Source organism: Hyperolius riggenbachi, chromosome 4 (assembly GCF_040937935.1).
Source record: "Hyperolius riggenbachi isolate aHypRig1 chromosome 4, aHypRig1.pri, whole genome shotgun sequence".
NCBI classification, from domain to species: domain Eukaryota; kingdom Metazoa; phylum Chordata; class Amphibia; order Anura; family Hyperoliidae; genus Hyperolius; species Hyperolius riggenbachi.
This window is the reverse complement of record NC_090649.1, coordinates 104,506,207-104,522,700: the sequence shown is the minus strand read 5'-3', so window position 1 is coordinate 104,522,700 and position 16,494 is coordinate 104,506,207. Positions and strand designations below refer to the sequence as shown.

Here is a 16,494-nt window from a genome sequence, read left to right as displayed (position 1 = left end):
AACCACTGCGGTCCTCAAGTGGTTAATGAGTTTACTTTACTCCACATTTCTGTAATGTTTAGTAGATAACTTCCAGGTTTCTCTTAAACACAGGGCTGTTTGTATGTGTATGTGTGTTATAATTAAGGACTCTTTGTTAAAAATGTGTTGATTGTGGGTCTGTGGATTATATCTTACCTGGAAGTCTTTAACCTCCTTGTCGGTCTAAAAAATCCGGCAAGGAGGCAGCGCCGCACTTTTTTTTTTTTTTTTTTAAATCATGTAGCGAGCCCAGGGCTCGCTACATGATAGCCGCTTGGCGGCAGCATCCCCCCACCCACTCCGATCGCCTTCGGCGATCAGAGTTTGCAGGAAATCCTGTTGAGAACGGGTTTTCCTGCAGGGCTTCCCCGATCGCCATGGCGACGGGGCGGGATGACGTCACCGACGTCATGGACATCAGGACGTCACAGGGAATCCTTAACCGCCCCTCAGCGCTGCCTGGCACTGATTGGCCAGGCTGCGCAGGGGTCTGGGGCGGGGGGCGGCTCGGCAGGTAGCGGCGAATCGGCGGCGAGCGGCGACGATCGCGTACTACACGCAGCTAGCAAAGTGCTAGCTGCGTGTAGGAAAAAAAATTATGCAAATCGGCCCAGCGGGGCCTGAGAAATCCTCCTGCGCAGGTTACCCCGAGCTGAGCTCGGGATAACCGGCAAGGAGGTTAAATAAAGAGGCATATGTCTTTATTATCTAGCAATGTTTGTGGCTTTACATCTCAGACTACATTTTTATTACTGAAAGTGGCTGTATTCATTTTTCACCTGATTTGCCATGTTAAAGAGGAACTGTAGCGAAAACAACATAATTAAATTATACCTGAGGTGACGTGACATGATGAGATAGACATGTGTATGCACAGTGCCAAGCACACAAATAACTATGCTGTGTTCTTTTTTTTCTTTCTCTGTCTGAAAGAGTTAAACATCAGGTGTGTAATTGGCAGGTCCTGTCTGGGTCGGGGCTGAGAAAGACTACAGTGTGACCCGCAGTGATAAAAAATTACATCTATAAAACACTTTCTTAGCAGAAAATGGCTTTGGAGATTCGGAAAGAGATAAAAAGGGTCAATAGTTCATAGATTTTAGCTCTGGCATACTTCAATGAATGTGTAATTGAGCAAAAACAATAAAACAGTAAAAACTTAAAAAGTAGATTTAAATATAAAATAAAACTGGTTGAACTTGATGGACGTATGTCTTTTTTCAACCAAAATAACTATGTAACTATGTAACTATGTAATATCTTAAAAAGACATTCTTAGGAGAAGGATGATAGATACAGTTGTTTATTTCATTAGTTTGTTTTCACTTAGGGTGTACCTTAATACAATTAGTTATTTTTTTACTTATAACTATGCATTTATAAAATGTTTAGTTAGTATTTGCTCATTGCAAAATCTTTCCTCACCCTGATTTATATTTTGAAATGTATCACAGGAGGCAACATATTTAGCCCTGTCAGATACAGCTCTACCAAGTCTTTATGTAAAGAACTAACCTTCCGATCGATCCCACAGCCAGTCTGCATCCTCAGGGAGACTGCCCATACAGCCAGGTTCTGGGTTGAGCTTACATAGTGTCCCCAAAAGCTCACAGCCACTATAGACAGGGGTGCATGGTTCTTCCCTCATCTTATTCTCTCAGATGTTTATCTAGTGGGGAAAGTGAGTACTGCAGGCCCAGACTACAGGTTTTGTGGATTACCTTGAACACAACCTTTTTCCTGAGCTTTGACCCTGTTCTTAGATTGCTGCCTGGACTGACCTTGGAAATGTATCCAATCTGCTCTTGCCTTATCCTCTGGTATCATGATTATCTAATCTACTGTGTATTATTCCAGGACTGTTATTGGATGTGCGATTACTTTATGAGCCTTGTGAATCTGATTGCTGGTTGCAAATTCGGACTGCCTTAAATTAATCTGCCTGTATTGTCTCCTGTGGTTCTGGTGGTACTGTCACATCCTCAAAGTCTCAGTACTCAGCACACACAAGACCTGGGTGTAACCAATTGCTGGGAGGACCTGTTCAGTCATCCCTCGATTGAGTTGGGACATGCCACATAGGGTAAAGACTGCGGAGGAGATTGGGGTATTGAGACTGAAGGAAGGTCAGAGAGCCACTGGGCTTTACACTTTGTTTCTTAAAATTCCAAAGAAAGGGAAAATTATGCCTGGTCTCCCTGAATGCTCTGGGAGGAGAATTCTGCATAGCTAAACAGCCTAGGCTGTGAGATCTCTGGGAGGGTGGGCTACATACAGATTTACAGCCGTATAAAAATATATGAATTGTTTGTGATGATGAAACCAGGAAAAATTATCATACAAGTTTGTATCCTGAATAATTTACTGCATGTCAATAGTTGCAGTGCCTATTTAATAATAGTATTTGGCTTAAAGTGGTCTGAAAGTCAACATTTCTCCTTTGCTCTAAAAGATCCCTTACAGCTTTAAAGCTACTATCCCAGAAAAAAATTGTGGCAGAACATCACTGAAATGGTTAAACAAAGCACTTTGTCCTGCTATGCAAAGGCTGTTCAGCTTCAAATCCACATCCAGACTGGAGACAACAATCTTTTTTTGCATTCCAATGTTGATACATTTGTGTGTAACAAGTAAAAAACACTCTCTGAGAAGCTGTCTCTGCTTCAGGCACACACATAGTTCAGGACAGCTCACTAGAAGATGTTAATGTATACTAAAAAGCAGTTGGCATAAAATGCAATGGCAGCTTTCAGGGTAAGATAAACTATACTTTGGAAACTTGTAGTTTATAAATAGACAATATTACTTCTGCACAAAAGCAAATATGGTAACTGTATGAGTAATAAAAGTAGGAAAACACATTTTTATTGAATGTTGTGTCAGAGTTTCAGACTACTTTAAGTGTACATTTTACGCAGTCCCCAGCACTGTAGATATAACAATCACATGATATGCAGTACAAGACCTACTTTCCCAAGACATCTGCAATGTGGGAAACCCTTACCACTCCCCTTTAGTCAACCTGCACCCCCCCCCACCATCACATAACTAATATGGGCTGTATACACCCCCACACCAAAAACAAGTGTGGTCAATATACACACCCCATCACGTTTTAGCATGTTTGACCAGTAAAACACGCCCAGTAAATGTGGCCAGTATAGTAGCCCTCCACCACCTCCCATAGAAAAGTGACCAGTATAGGATTCCTCCCCCTCATTTATCCCCTCTTCCACATCAAGTGACCCCCATCACTAAGCACTATCTCCCCCAATGTAGCGAAGCCCTCCATCCTCTTAGGAAACAGCTGTGCAGCATAACACTGTTCTGTACGACTCCCAATGCATGTTATGCAGGAACATCCCTGCAGAGAAGCAAGGCTGTACTTTTTCTGCCCTAGGCCAACTTACTTAAAGCAAGCAACCCCCTCCAATTCCTTGTGCAGCCCCCTCTTCCATGTCTAACATTCATGTACAGAAGTCTCCTTCAGTTCTATACAGGTCCCTTGGCAGCAGCTCCCTATTTCCTATGTTGCACCTTATTTGCGACCTCTGTATTCCATTTGCAGCCTCTTCTTCCATATGCAGCAAACCCTCTTCCATGTCCAGCCAGTTGCCGCCCAAGGCCAGGGCCTTGGTGGCATTTCCAGCAATGCAGCGCTGCAGAGAAGTATGTAAGGATACAGACTATGGTGTTGTAACATACATCATTTTTTCCTTTGTTACCAGTTCATTTCCAATATCCATCTCTATTATTCCTGTGTAGGTTGTAACCAATTCCTCATATTCAATTACTTTCTTAATTTCCTCTTTTTTATTAATATAACTCCTGTATGTCATGAAAACTTTCTAACAGCTGCCATGGCTGCAGCATATAGCAATATAATGTCTGGAGACAGCATGGTCTGGCTTTATAATGGCACCTATAGGTTTGCTGTGGGCGCACATAAGTTACCAATTACACTAATAGCATATATATTGTTTAAACTTTGGTTATAATTTATCATGATCTAAATAAGGATTGCAAGTCCCCTTCCTGGCGGTAAGCCCGAGCTAAGCTCGGGCTATGCCACGCAGGAAGATATCTCAGCCCCTGGTGACGCGATTTTCTTCATTTAAAATGCTGTACGCGCAGCTAGCACTTTGCTAGCCGCGCGTACAGCTTGATCGCCGCCGCTCTGCGGCGATCGCCCGCACGCAGCGGCGCAAGAGGCCCCACCCCCCCGCCAGAGCCCTGCGCTGCCCGGACCAATGAGTTCCGGGCAGCGTTATGGGCTGGATCGGAGGCGTCTGACGTCAGGACGTCGGCTGACGTCCATGACGTCATTCCGATCGGCGCCATGGCGACAGGAGAAGCCAAACAGGGGAACGCGTTATATACGCGTTCCCCTGTTTGCTATTGATGCCGGCGACGATCGCACTAGAGGGACACATGCGCCCTCTAGTGGTGTTTCATGTAGCTACCACTCTGGTAGCTTTACATGAAACAAAAAAAAAATAAAAAAAAAAAAGGATTTTTGCCTTTTTGGCAAAAACAATTAACCGCCAGGAGGGTTAAAACTACGCAGCAAGTTAAAATATGGACACTTAGAACGACCAGGGATGAAATGCTTAGTAAAAGAAATGAAAAATATCTATTCTGCACTTAAAACACTGTAAAGTACAGTATTATCTTTTCAAACAGTGGGTAATTGCAGGATATTACTTGCCCTTGCCCAAAATGCAATACCCAGTTTGCATTATTTGGAGAATACAGAAAACCCCTCATTATTCGGCAGCACCAACGGGGATTGGCTGATGCCGTATAAGTGTAGTTTCTAGTTGCTTGACAGTGAATTGTAAAATGGCCTAGCTAAAAAACTGTACTATACCCCACACTATATACTTACCATAACTGTACTACACCCCACACACTTACCATAAACACTGTAGTAATGTTGAAATACAATAATTAAAAACAAATTAGGACAAAGGACAGGCTTAACTTAATGTAACAGATGTTTACTACTCTATAAAAAGAGGTGTAAAAGTAGATTTATGCATCCTGCAAGGCCAGGGTTATTTTTCTAGTTGCTTGAGACTTCTGGTAACTGAGTTCTGGATAATGGGATTTATACTACTTTAGTACATTTTTTAGGCTCATTTTAACTCCTTATATAAACTTGTAATCATGTTGGGTCACCGTGACATTACTAGGCACCCAATATCACTACTTATACACAATCATGCATATCCATATCTTGCACTGATAAGTCCCAAACATCAAGCAACAGCTGTGCGCAAGGTAGATTACTGATTCAGCGTAATTAATATAATTAATGTGTGCTGAGTTGTGCAGAGGGGGGGGGGGGGGGTAGTTAACACTGCGATCCTCAAGTGTTTAAAAATAAATTGGCTGCTAAAGGGTTAAAAAAAATCTGCCTTTTTTGATGGGGAAAAGTACACTACAATAAATCTTTTGTAAAAAATGCATACATTCCCATAGGAAAGCATTGTATATGAATTGCATGCAAGATCCAACATTCTGTGCATTTTTAAACTGGTACAATGCAAATCAGAGACCTGCGATTTGCAAGTTGGCCCATTGACTTGAAATGAAGTGCAACTTTGTGTGCGTTTTAGGCTATGCAGCAAAATGTACACGATTCAAATTAGTCTGCTCCAAGCCTTATGGATTTACATTTCAGAAAAGTAGAAGCGATCACTTGCAGGGCAGGACAGGATTTCTGGAAAGACCACGAAGATATGGGCCCTGGGCGGCTGCAGCTCAAGAGGGCACCTGGATGTGAAATAGGGGCTACTACATATGACAGAGAAGGCTGCAAATGGGGAGCAACATGTGAAAAGAAAGGCTGATGCCCAAGGGAACTTTCCATGAAAGAAAGGGGCTGCAGCTCTAGGAATGTTACACATGAAATGGGGGCTACTTGTGGAATGGGAGGCGCACTGCTGCACATGGACAGGGAGCCCCAACATACTTGGCCTACGGGCAGAAAAAGTAAAAATCTGGCCTCGCTAATTGCTTTCTGTTTTAAGAAGGTGACACAATACCTATTGATTATTTTTTATAGACTTTAGGGAGTCTTCCAGGGTCACTTCTGGTCTACAGTGATCCCAGGTGACTTCTAAACAACCTCTGATTTCAAATATTTACTGATCAATTCTGTCTTCTTTGTTTACAGACTAAAACTGGTTTTGCCCAACTGTATAATGACGCTTCAGAAAATGCCTGTGATGTACGTCTGAGACTCACGAAGGATGCGCTGAGCATACAGAAGCAAGACGTAGTCTGTGTCAGCGGGACTGAGCAAAGTTCCAATGTAAGTGCTCTGTCTGATTAATAGTGAACTGTGTTCAGGGTGTCTCTACATAACTATCATTATTGGGTTTTTTCCCCCACAAAATTTTTGATTTTTGTTACAAAATCCACAGTTTTGCATATGCTACGTTTTTACTATACGGTTGCGTTTTTGCGTATGAAAAAAGGCATGCAAATTTAAGCTTGCAGCACTTTTACAACCACAAACTCTGCAAATTGAATGCTCCCTTATGGGCAGGGCTGGATTTACCATAAGGTACTGTAGGCAAATGCCTACAGGCGCCGGATGATGAAAAGGTGGCTTACGACCCTACCCAAGTGCAAATAAGAGGTCGCTCACCCGGGTCTCGGCATTTCCCTGACCAGATCTGCCTTCAATCTAGCTACCTAAATCTTGGGGGCACCTCTAGCTACTTAATATTGAAGATAGCTCTGGTGCCTAATACTAAGAGGCACCTGTAGCTACCTATGACAGGCAAGGGAAGTAAGAGAGAAGTGACAGCTGAGACAGCTAGCATACTTGTGGTGCTGTTCGGCATGGCTTTGTAGGTTCATGGAGGGCAAAGTCTAGGGTGCCAGGACATATGTGCCTATAGGCTCCTGTGATGTAAAATGCTGAAGCAACTCCTACTCACCTTCCAAATAATTAGCTGTTAACAGTTGGAGAAAGAGGCCATACACCCCATTAACCCCTATATTTTTGCATGGTTAACCTCCCTAGTAGTATGATTACTTCCACATTTTAGAATCTAAAAGCAGTGTCATTTTTTCACAAGCTTTTAGACACTAAAAAGCAGGAAAAAATCATACTGTTAGGTAGATCTGCTGCAGACCTGCATATAACTAACCTCCCCTGGATCCTTTGCTGCAATTCTCCCTCCGTCGTTCAGGTGGCGCTCTAACCCTATAGTGAGATTGCTGTCTGTCATCATGACAACAGACTGCAATCTTACCAGAGAGATCAAGAGCCTCCGAGGACCAGAAGAAGGATGGCTGCCAGCGTCTGAATCCCGGGAGAGGTGAGTTAGGAATGCCTGCTGTGCGCAGGCACTGCACATACCTCCTGACTGACTCAGGGTAGCCGCTCTGAGCTGTGGATTTCCAGCCCGAGCCTGACTTGGGGTTACAACTAAAGATGTTAACTGGGCACACATAAAAGAATGCATTGCATCATAATCGCAGTTATTAGCGAACCTCCACACATAGTATGCAAAGCATTGCTGCTAATCATATAGCAAGATTGTAGCTGTCTCTGCAGATGCAATCAGTGTAAGAAATCTATAATAATGGTTTACAAAGTTTCTTGTAATGTTTGGATCTGAACTGCGGGAATTGCTTTTCTATAAAAAAAAAAGTAGAATATCACTTTAATGATAACCGCCTGCACTTTCTGCCAACCTCAAGTTTCAATTTAATGAGCAAATAAGGAAAAAAAAAAAAATGACCATTTAAATTTGTTGCTTGCTTATGGACAATTATCCATCTGCTAGTGGTGCGCTCAAGAAGTCGGAGCTGAATAAAGAGCAGTAGGAGATGTTATATTGCCACCAGGTTGATTATAACTCTGCAGCTCCTGTACACAGCAGACTTGTTAAAATGAAAAATAGAAACGTCGGATACAGAGCTTGATTTACCCAGCGACAGAGTATCAAGCATAGAAACACCCATGCACATTCTATCTATCCTCATGTCCATGTTATTAAGACTGAAAATCTAGCCTATATCTTAAAATGAACCTGAACCGAGTAAAATAATTTAAAATAAACAATAAATGATGTACCTGCAAATGAATACTGTATACTTACCTCGCCATCAGTTCCTCTGAGAAGCTCCCCAATTTCTTCTTACAATGATTCCTTCCAGTTCTGACTAGATTTTGTCAGTACTGAAATACGTGAAATGCTGTCAGTTAGAGCTGAAAGGACAACTGATGAGCAAGGTAATGTCCATGTTTTCCTATGGCTCAAGGGGACGATATTACGGTTTAACAGCGTGCTGACCAGGAAGCTGTTATGCGGTAATGGCCATTTTCAAAATGGAGGACAGAGAATCCCATTGATCACAGTAAACAAACGAGATGCAGGAGAGGAGAAAGAGATTGAGGAGTAGACTACACAGGAGGTATCATATTTTTCAGACTATAAGATGCACCTGACCAAAAACACGCCTAAGTTTAGAGGACACAATTCAGGGGAAAAAAAAATACTAAACCTGCTTGTCTTGTGAACCTCCCCCCCCCCCCCCCCCAAGCTGTCTATCTAAGCTACACTGCTCAGCTACACTAACTCCTCTTACTTATATCCTTCCGACCTCAATTATCACAAGCCGGATCATTAAAAGTTGTATCCAAAAGCAAAACACGGGATTTCACTGGTTATGAGCTGGTATGGAAATAGGATATTGAGAAGCACATGCTATATTAGGGGCAGTAATGAGAAACAGCAAGACAAAGTGATGACATTTCAAAGGAGACAACTGGAAATATTTTTGTCACAGAAAGACAAAAGAAAGGTCAAGATGTTTGTAGAATGGGCAGAAACCATACACTTCTCTATTCTGGGGTGTCGAAGAAAAATGAAGCTAAATATGGCATGGGTTGTGACACATTTTAAAGTAGCATTACAAGTTGAGAATACGTTGATGAAAGTCTTTGTTTTACTTAGAGTTTGAATGAACACCACATGAAACCTTGTACAATGAAAATAATGTGGATGCTAATGAATCAAACATTCTAAACGTTACAGAAAAAGATAAATGAAGGACAGGATTCTGTCATACTCTTGAGAAGGCACACAAAGAGCAGGAAAGATGCTAAGAAAGTTTGGAGAGCATACAAATATAATGACAATGAAGTATTGCAAGTGTGTCTAGCAAGTCATTCGGTGACTCAGTACACAGATACACAAGAGAAGATGCAGAAAGTAAACTAAACTTAATCACAGGCCAAATCGTTACTGGCACAAATATATGAAATTACATTACTGATTCTTGTGTGAAAAGATACGTAGAAATAAATAACAACCATTATTTGGTAATAGATGAAAAATACTTGAGAATGCCATCCAGACAAGAAGTAGTGACAAGTCATTACATCCCTACCTTCTGAAGAAAAAAAAAATAGAAATGATGTATTAAATCCAAAGAAAATTTTAGTTTTTTAGATTTGGGGCTTAGAAATGATCTGGGAAACATTTAAAGCAAAATTTGAAGCTAGAAAAAAGTCAGATACTTACGTGTGGAGAGGGAAGGCTCTGGATTGTATAGAGCCTTCTCTGTCTGCTCCAGGTGTCCTGGTTTTAGCGGTGTTCCCCATTCAAGATCCCCCTTGAGGAACCACCTGTCTTCAGGAGCACTGGGGGGACACAAGTCCTCCTGAAGCCTTCCAAGGGTCACGGAAGGCATACTTGACCACTTGGTCGAATACATTAAATGTGGGTGACAGTGCTGGAATGAGGGGTCCGAGAAGGGACAAGGGAAGGCTCTATAGGATACACAGCCTTCACTCTATGATGGCTCCTGGATGTGGCAAATTCAAATGGGGGACAGCACTTGAACCGGGACACAGAGAGCGGACTGAGAAACATTTCTTTCAGAGCAGTGGCGTAGCTAAGGAGCTGTGGGCCCCGATGCAAGTTTTACATTGGGGCCCCCCAAGCACTCTATACATAACAATTGATATGGTGCACCAAAACCTGCCAATGGCAACTACAGTGTCAGAGGTGCAAGAAGGGGATGGGGGACAGTCTGTTAGTGATTACCACTATTCAAAGTATCTATAGAAGGGATTATTATGAACACAGGACCAATAGAGAGCTGATACTGAAGTTCAGGGAGGGCCCTACAGGGCCCCTCTGGCCCAAGGGCCCCAATGCGGTCGCAACCTCTGCACACCCTATTGCTACGCCCCTGTTTCAGAGCCTTCGCTCTCCATAGACAAGTATCTGACTTTTTCTTTCTAGATTCAGTTTTACTCTAACCTCCTTAGCGGTAATCACGAGTTTAGCTCGGGGTGGAAAGAACATGCCAGGAGCATTATCCCCAAGCTGAACTTGTGGTAGCCGCCGGGAGATTACTGCAGAGTATAGTTCGCAGCGGGCGTTTTAACTCACCTCCCAGTGGATCCTGACATCGGCCATCATTCTTCTTCCTTTCCTCCGTGGCTCTGCTTCCCCCTGGTGTGATTGCCTCACACAGTCTCACTATAGGGTTCAGTGCCACCCATAGGACAGAGGGAAAACTGCAGCACCGGATCCCAGGGAGGTGAGTGAATGCTGGGCTGCTCCAGATCTCCCTAGCAGCATGAATTTTCCAGGTTTTAGGATCTAAAAGCATTCAAAAAAAATTGTACTTCTTTTAGACCCTATAATCTGTAGAGAATCATAATGCCAAGGGGGTTAAAGGGAGTGTGCTTATAGCTGCAGAAGACATTTGTGGAAAAAGTTAAATCAGAAATAAGATAAAATAACTGCCTGGTGGAGTGATGAGATTAAAAAAGGAAGTCAGGAAGAAAAAAAAAGGAAAAGTGGAAGCTATATTTATCTTCCAGAATTCTGGAAGACTATATAACTTATAAAGAGCAAAATAGTGAAGGAAATAGTCCAAAGTTTGGTTGGATTTTAGCAAGAATATGGAAGGAAATCTAAAGTTTTAAAGTCAATAAGGAAGGACAAAGCATGCCTTCTAAACATATAACCATAGTAAGCAAGGGACAATCCTCATACATGGATCAGAAATCATACAATCATGGAGGGAGAGTTTCATAAATCTACAGAAGGGAAGAGAAGAAGGAAAATGTCAAGAAGAACATGACAGACAAGATCATCCCTTATGGTGAAGTGCTAAAATATTTATGGTAGAACACGTTGCAATGATGGATGCACACAATTATTAAAACTTGGGATAAATGGTAAGCATGGTGGTTTAGTGGCAGGCGCTCTCACTTTTCAGTAGTGACATTTCAGGTTCACTTCCTGGCCTGGACATTATATGTTTGGAGTTTGCGCGTCAGTAGGTAGTTTATAATTAGGATGTACACACAAGTGACTGAGGTAGCTTACCAAAGTGCCTGCAGATCTTCTGACCTTCCCATGTGTTTTGACTTGAGTCCTACAAAAAAAAAATATTAATTGTATCATTTCAAAAAGAGAAGCATTGAGCTGGGGTTTCAGGCAGTGCTTTTCAGTTTTCCTTTTCCTGTTTTCTTATTGATGGGGTTGAATAATGCATTCATTTGAAAAGGGTGCCTGGAAAAAAGGGCGCCTGATGCAGCCGAGAAACGTAAATTTGGTTATAAAAGGGCACCGGATATAGCCAAGAAAAATGAGTGCCAGGTAGAGCCAAGAAAATTTAGTTTGGTTATAAAGGGGCGCTGGATATAGCCGAGAAAAGGAATTTTGGTTATAAAAGAGCACCAGATATAGCAGAAAAAAGTGATATGATATAGCCGAGAAAAGTGATATAGCCAAGAAAAATGATATAGCTGAGTAAAGTGATTACTATGATCTAATTACTATGACCTAACTACCTCTCCCCGGAGGTGCCTAACCCTAAGATACTCCCCTGGTGATACTGCCTAACCCTAAGACCCCCCCTGGTGGTGCCTAACCCTAAGACCTACCCCAATGGTGCTTAACCCTGTGACCCCCATCCCGGATTGTGCCTAACCCTAAGACCCGCCTTGGTTGTATCTAGCCCCAAGCCCCCCTGGTGGTGCCTAAACCTAAGACCCCATAAGACCCCACTTGGTGGTGCCTAATCATAAGACCCCACTCCTTATCATACCTAAACCCCCGTCTTCCTAACCTTAATCACCCATGTTGAAGCCTAATCTTCACCGCATTTCATGTCAAACACATATGTTATTTTGAACTGATATAACTGAATTAACTGATACAACTGAATTTAGGCACCTGCTAATATAACTAATTTTTAGATGCGCTCATTGTGGCCGCATCTCATGTCAAACATATATACGTTATTCTGAATTGGTGTAACCAAATTTATTATCGTTGTAGCCGCATTTCAGAACATACATTATTCTATAAATAATTTGCTGAATGACTGTTATTGCAATTTTTTAAAAGTCATGTGCAGGTAGTGCAGGCAGTACTTATGCCAGTAATGTAGAGTGGGTTGCGCAAATAGCCTAACTCATATTACATAGGCACTTGTAGTGCATGTTGCGCTTATCCACAGCTGGGAGTGTGGCCAGAAGGAACTTATCAAAATAACAAAATCATAATACTGATTAAACTTATTCGACTTGAGCCAATCTAATATCAATGAATTATTCTCAATAGAAGCTTTGGGCTTTTTGACCAGTTAATATACCTATTATGAGAGACACACAAGGTAGCCAGTTATATCCACTGCAGCTCTTTGGTATGTATAAGTTTAGAGGGGCCCTTGGCTGGAGCAGTGAGGTGTAAGAAGATACAAGAAGATTTTGGAGAGGCTTCCCACTACCGATGCAAATATCTAACTTTTTATTTTTGAAAGGCTTCAGGGGTGCTTTAAGGTTTACTCTTTCTTGCTCTGCTCATTTGTTAGAGCGGTTGCCATGGAAACATCACTTTCAGTAGTTTTGGTCAGTAATTACCTCTTGATTGAAGTAAATAGCTGCTTTAGTCAGTTCTTTAAAATGTCACAAACTCTGTTTACCTCACTTACCGCTGGATTTTTACCATAGCCTTTGAGCTGTCGTAAATGCATAAACAAGTGCAGTTCAGATCTGCCCACATATAACAAGTACTGTCTTGCCAACCTCCTTAATTAACAGAAACCTTAAGTAAATAAAGCTACCAGGACACAAAAATACAGCTTTTTTGTTTAATCATGGAATGTGCTAATTTGATGAATAGACACCACTGAGGCAATAAAACACTAGCGTTAACCCCTTCAACATTGACAGTATTTTGAGTATCAGTGAAGAGAACAAATTGTAGCAGTAGAGTGTTGTACCGAGTTAGCCATCAGTAAAAGCAAGAAGTTTTAAATCAGGATGATACCATTTATTGGCTATCTAAAAAGAATAAGAATAAGCAAGCTTTCGGCCTTGCAGCCTTCGTCGGGCTTACATTCTGTTTGCTTGTAGGCTGATAGCAAAGACAGCTTTATACAAACAAGGATTCTTATCTTAATGACATGTATTTGTGCTTGAAAAAAATCTATGTTTTCCCTTTTGATGTTGCATGTATAAAACTGTCTGTACTATCAGCCTGCAAGCTAACAGGATTTTAGCCCGACGAAGGCTGCAAGGCCAAAAGCTTGCTTATTCTTATTCTTTTTAGTTGGCCAATAAATGGTACCATCCTGATTGAGAACAAATTGGTATTTTGTAGACTATGTATTTAGCTGCTAAAATCATACACCTGCTTTGTTATATTAATTTAAACAATGCCCTGCTTTTTTGAGGAATATATAAGGCTTTCTATTAGTCACAAAAGCCACAAAAGCGGTTATAACTACTTGCCGACTGCTCCACGCCAATTGGCGTGAGCAGTGTGGCAGCCCCAGGACCGCTCCACGCCGATTGGCATAAATGGCGGTCTATGGGGCTAGCAGGAGATCACACGCACGGTGCGGCAGCACTGTACTGGGGACAGCCGTGCGACACGGCTGTCCCCCGGGACATTAGAGTGCGATCGGCTCTGATAGGCAGAAGCCTATGACAGCTGATCGCCATGATTGGCCGGCTACAGGGAGAGAGGGAGGGGGACATAATAAAAAAAAAACAATATTTATAATAAAAAAATAAAGCAATAAATATTTATTTTAAAAAAAAAGACATCCCCACCAGACCCCACCAACAGAGAGCTCTGTTGGTGGGGAGAAAAGGGGGGGATCACTTGTGTGCTGTGTTGTACGGCCCTGCAGCTTTGTCTTAAAGCTGCAGTGGCCTATTTTACTAAAACTGGCCTGGTCACTACGGGGGTTTAACACTGCTGTCCTCAAGTGGTTAATTTATGCTTATTACTGAGAGCTATATGCACAGAGGGAGATACTGCATGCTTGGCAGTTGGAAACTGTTATCTCCCACAAGAAAGTTCACAGACAGGAAACTGTCATGGCTTGGGCTACATCTATTAACAATATGAACCAATCTACTTTTTGACAAAAGTTTTATAATTTTATAATGGTTTCTTTTTATTTATATTTTTTACTTTTACATGTGTAGTTTATTTAAATAGGCAACTTTAAATTTTGTTTACTCTTTTATTTCTATTTTATCTCTTTCTTCTGTTAACCTCCTTGCCGGTTATCCCGAGCTCAGCTCGGGGTAACCTGCCAAGGAGGATTCCTCAGGCCCTGCTGGGCCGATTTGCATATTTTTTTTTTATACACGCAGCTAGCACTTTGCTAGCTGCGCGTCACTTACGATTGCCGCTGCTCCGCGACGATCCGCCGCTACCCGCCGCATCAGAGGGTGCCCCCCCTGAGACCCGTGCGCTGCCTGGCCAATCAGTGCCAGGCAGCGCTGAGGGGTGGATCGGGACTCCCTCTGACGTCACGACGTCGATGACGTCGGTGACGTCATCGCGCCCATTGCCATGGCGACGGGGAAGCCCTCATGGAAATCCCGTTCAGAACGGGATTTCCGGATGGGCATATGCGCCGACGGCGATCGGCGCATACGGGGGGACGCCGCAAGGAGGGGGGAAGCATGTAGCTAGCGCTAGGCTAGCTACATGCTAAAAAAAAAAAAATGCAAAAAAACACCCTCCCTGCCGTGCGCAGCAAATAATTAGAACGGCAGGGAGGTTAAACAACAGCAAAAATAGGAGGAGCTGCAATAGTGTCAGGAGCAGTAACTTAAAAAGAAACCGTAACCAAGGATTGAACTTCATCCCAATCAGTAGCTGATGCCCCCTTTCCCATGAGAAATCTTTACCTTTTCTCAAATGGATCATCAGGGGCTCTGTATTGCTGATATTGTGGTGAAACCCCTCCCACAGTGTGATGTCAGCACCAGGTTGCTGACAATATACTGTGGGAGCATTGTTGCATTGTGGGAAATAACAGCTGTTTCCAACTGACAAAGAAAGCAGCATCTCCTTCCACAGACACCACCTGCCAGCAATAAAGATGTCACCATGTGATAAATGTCAGAATGTAAATCTGGGAGAGGAAAGATTTTACAATAGACAATCACTGACTAAATTATTGTAAAAGTTAAGCACTTTTTCATTACATTATTTTCACTGGAGTTCCTCTTTAACAGCCAGCCAGCATGTGGACCTGTCTGTGAGTGTAAAGGATTGCGGAGATGCCGCCACGCGGTCTGGCGGCGGGGCGGCTGTCACACCCAACTTAGGAATACTGTGTCATTGCTGTGTTATACTTTAGACCAATTCCTGGGTGTTTAGACCACGGACCTCACACTCTAGACTAGGCTTCTGCTTTATCTGTTATGACCATTTGCTCTCTAGACCTCTCTCCTGCTTTCTGATTCGGTACCTATGCATATCTGCCTACCTGTTGCCAAACCCTGCCTGTACCTGGTTACCGAATCAGCCTTCTGTCTCTGTACCTTATCTGCTCGTGTCTTGCCGACCTGGCCTGGCCGACCCTTCTGGCTGTCACTCATACCTTGAGTGTTCAGTCTGTCTGTACTACCTGTGACACTACCCAGCCAAGTGTCAGGTAGCTGCAGAGACCTCCTGTTCCTCAGAGAGGCCTCTCGGAAGTCCAGTCAGGGGCTCTCTCCCTTAGGTGTCCTTTGGCTGCAGTATAGTCTGATTCCCAGTATTGCAAGGGATCACTGGCTCGCAGGTTATCTCTATCCTCTTTCCTAGGAGATAGTTCACACCCAGCCAAGGGCCACCTGCTCCTCAGGTGGTCCATGCTCATTGTTAACTGCGTCTCCCGCCCCACGGGAGACAACCTACTGTTGCACCAAAACACTTACACTTTATCAGGTGTCCAGAGGTTAGTCATACTTGTATTATTGGTGATTCTGCAGATCATCAACAATCGGGTATATATCTGTATTGTTGGTGATACTGCAGATCACCAATAATCAGATTCTCTCTGTGCTGACACCAATCGTTACAGTGAGGCTATTAAACTGTGTTTTGCACTCAAGAATGGCCAATTGATCTACACACAATTTCAAGAATATTTAAATCAATGGTACCCTTTGGGTAGAATGCATTA

The 16,494-nt window shown here is 42.7% G+C and overlaps 1 protein-coding gene and 1 long non-coding RNA gene across 5 annotated transcripts in view; one reads left to right on the top strand and one right to left on the bottom strand.

The window, feature by feature from the left end:
• Positions 1 to 12,213, bottom strand: part of LOC137570435 (uncharacterized) — a 134,665-nt gene extending 122,452 nt beyond the window's left edge. For all 4 annotated transcript variants that reach the window (XR_011031045.1, XR_011031044.1, XR_011031046.1 and 1 more), the window contains exons 1-2: positions 12,142 to 12,213; positions 11,397 to 11,445 (exon numbers count right to left, since the gene is read on the bottom strand). This is a non-coding gene — a long non-coding RNA (uncharacterized lncRNA). The remainder of the gene's footprint in view (positions 1 to 11,396; positions 11,446 to 12,141) is intronic.
• The window catches only part of SNTG2 (syntrophin gamma 2), a 522,646-nt gene that overhangs the window by 273,811 nt on the left and 232,341 nt on the right, over positions 1 to 16,494 (top strand). Inside the window, exon 2 of the mRNA XM_068279105.1 lies at positions 6,203 to 6,340. Within this exon, the coding sequence (XP_068135206.1) occupies positions 6,203 to 6,340 (138 nt within the window). The remainder of the gene's footprint in view (positions 1 to 6,202; positions 6,341 to 16,494) is intronic.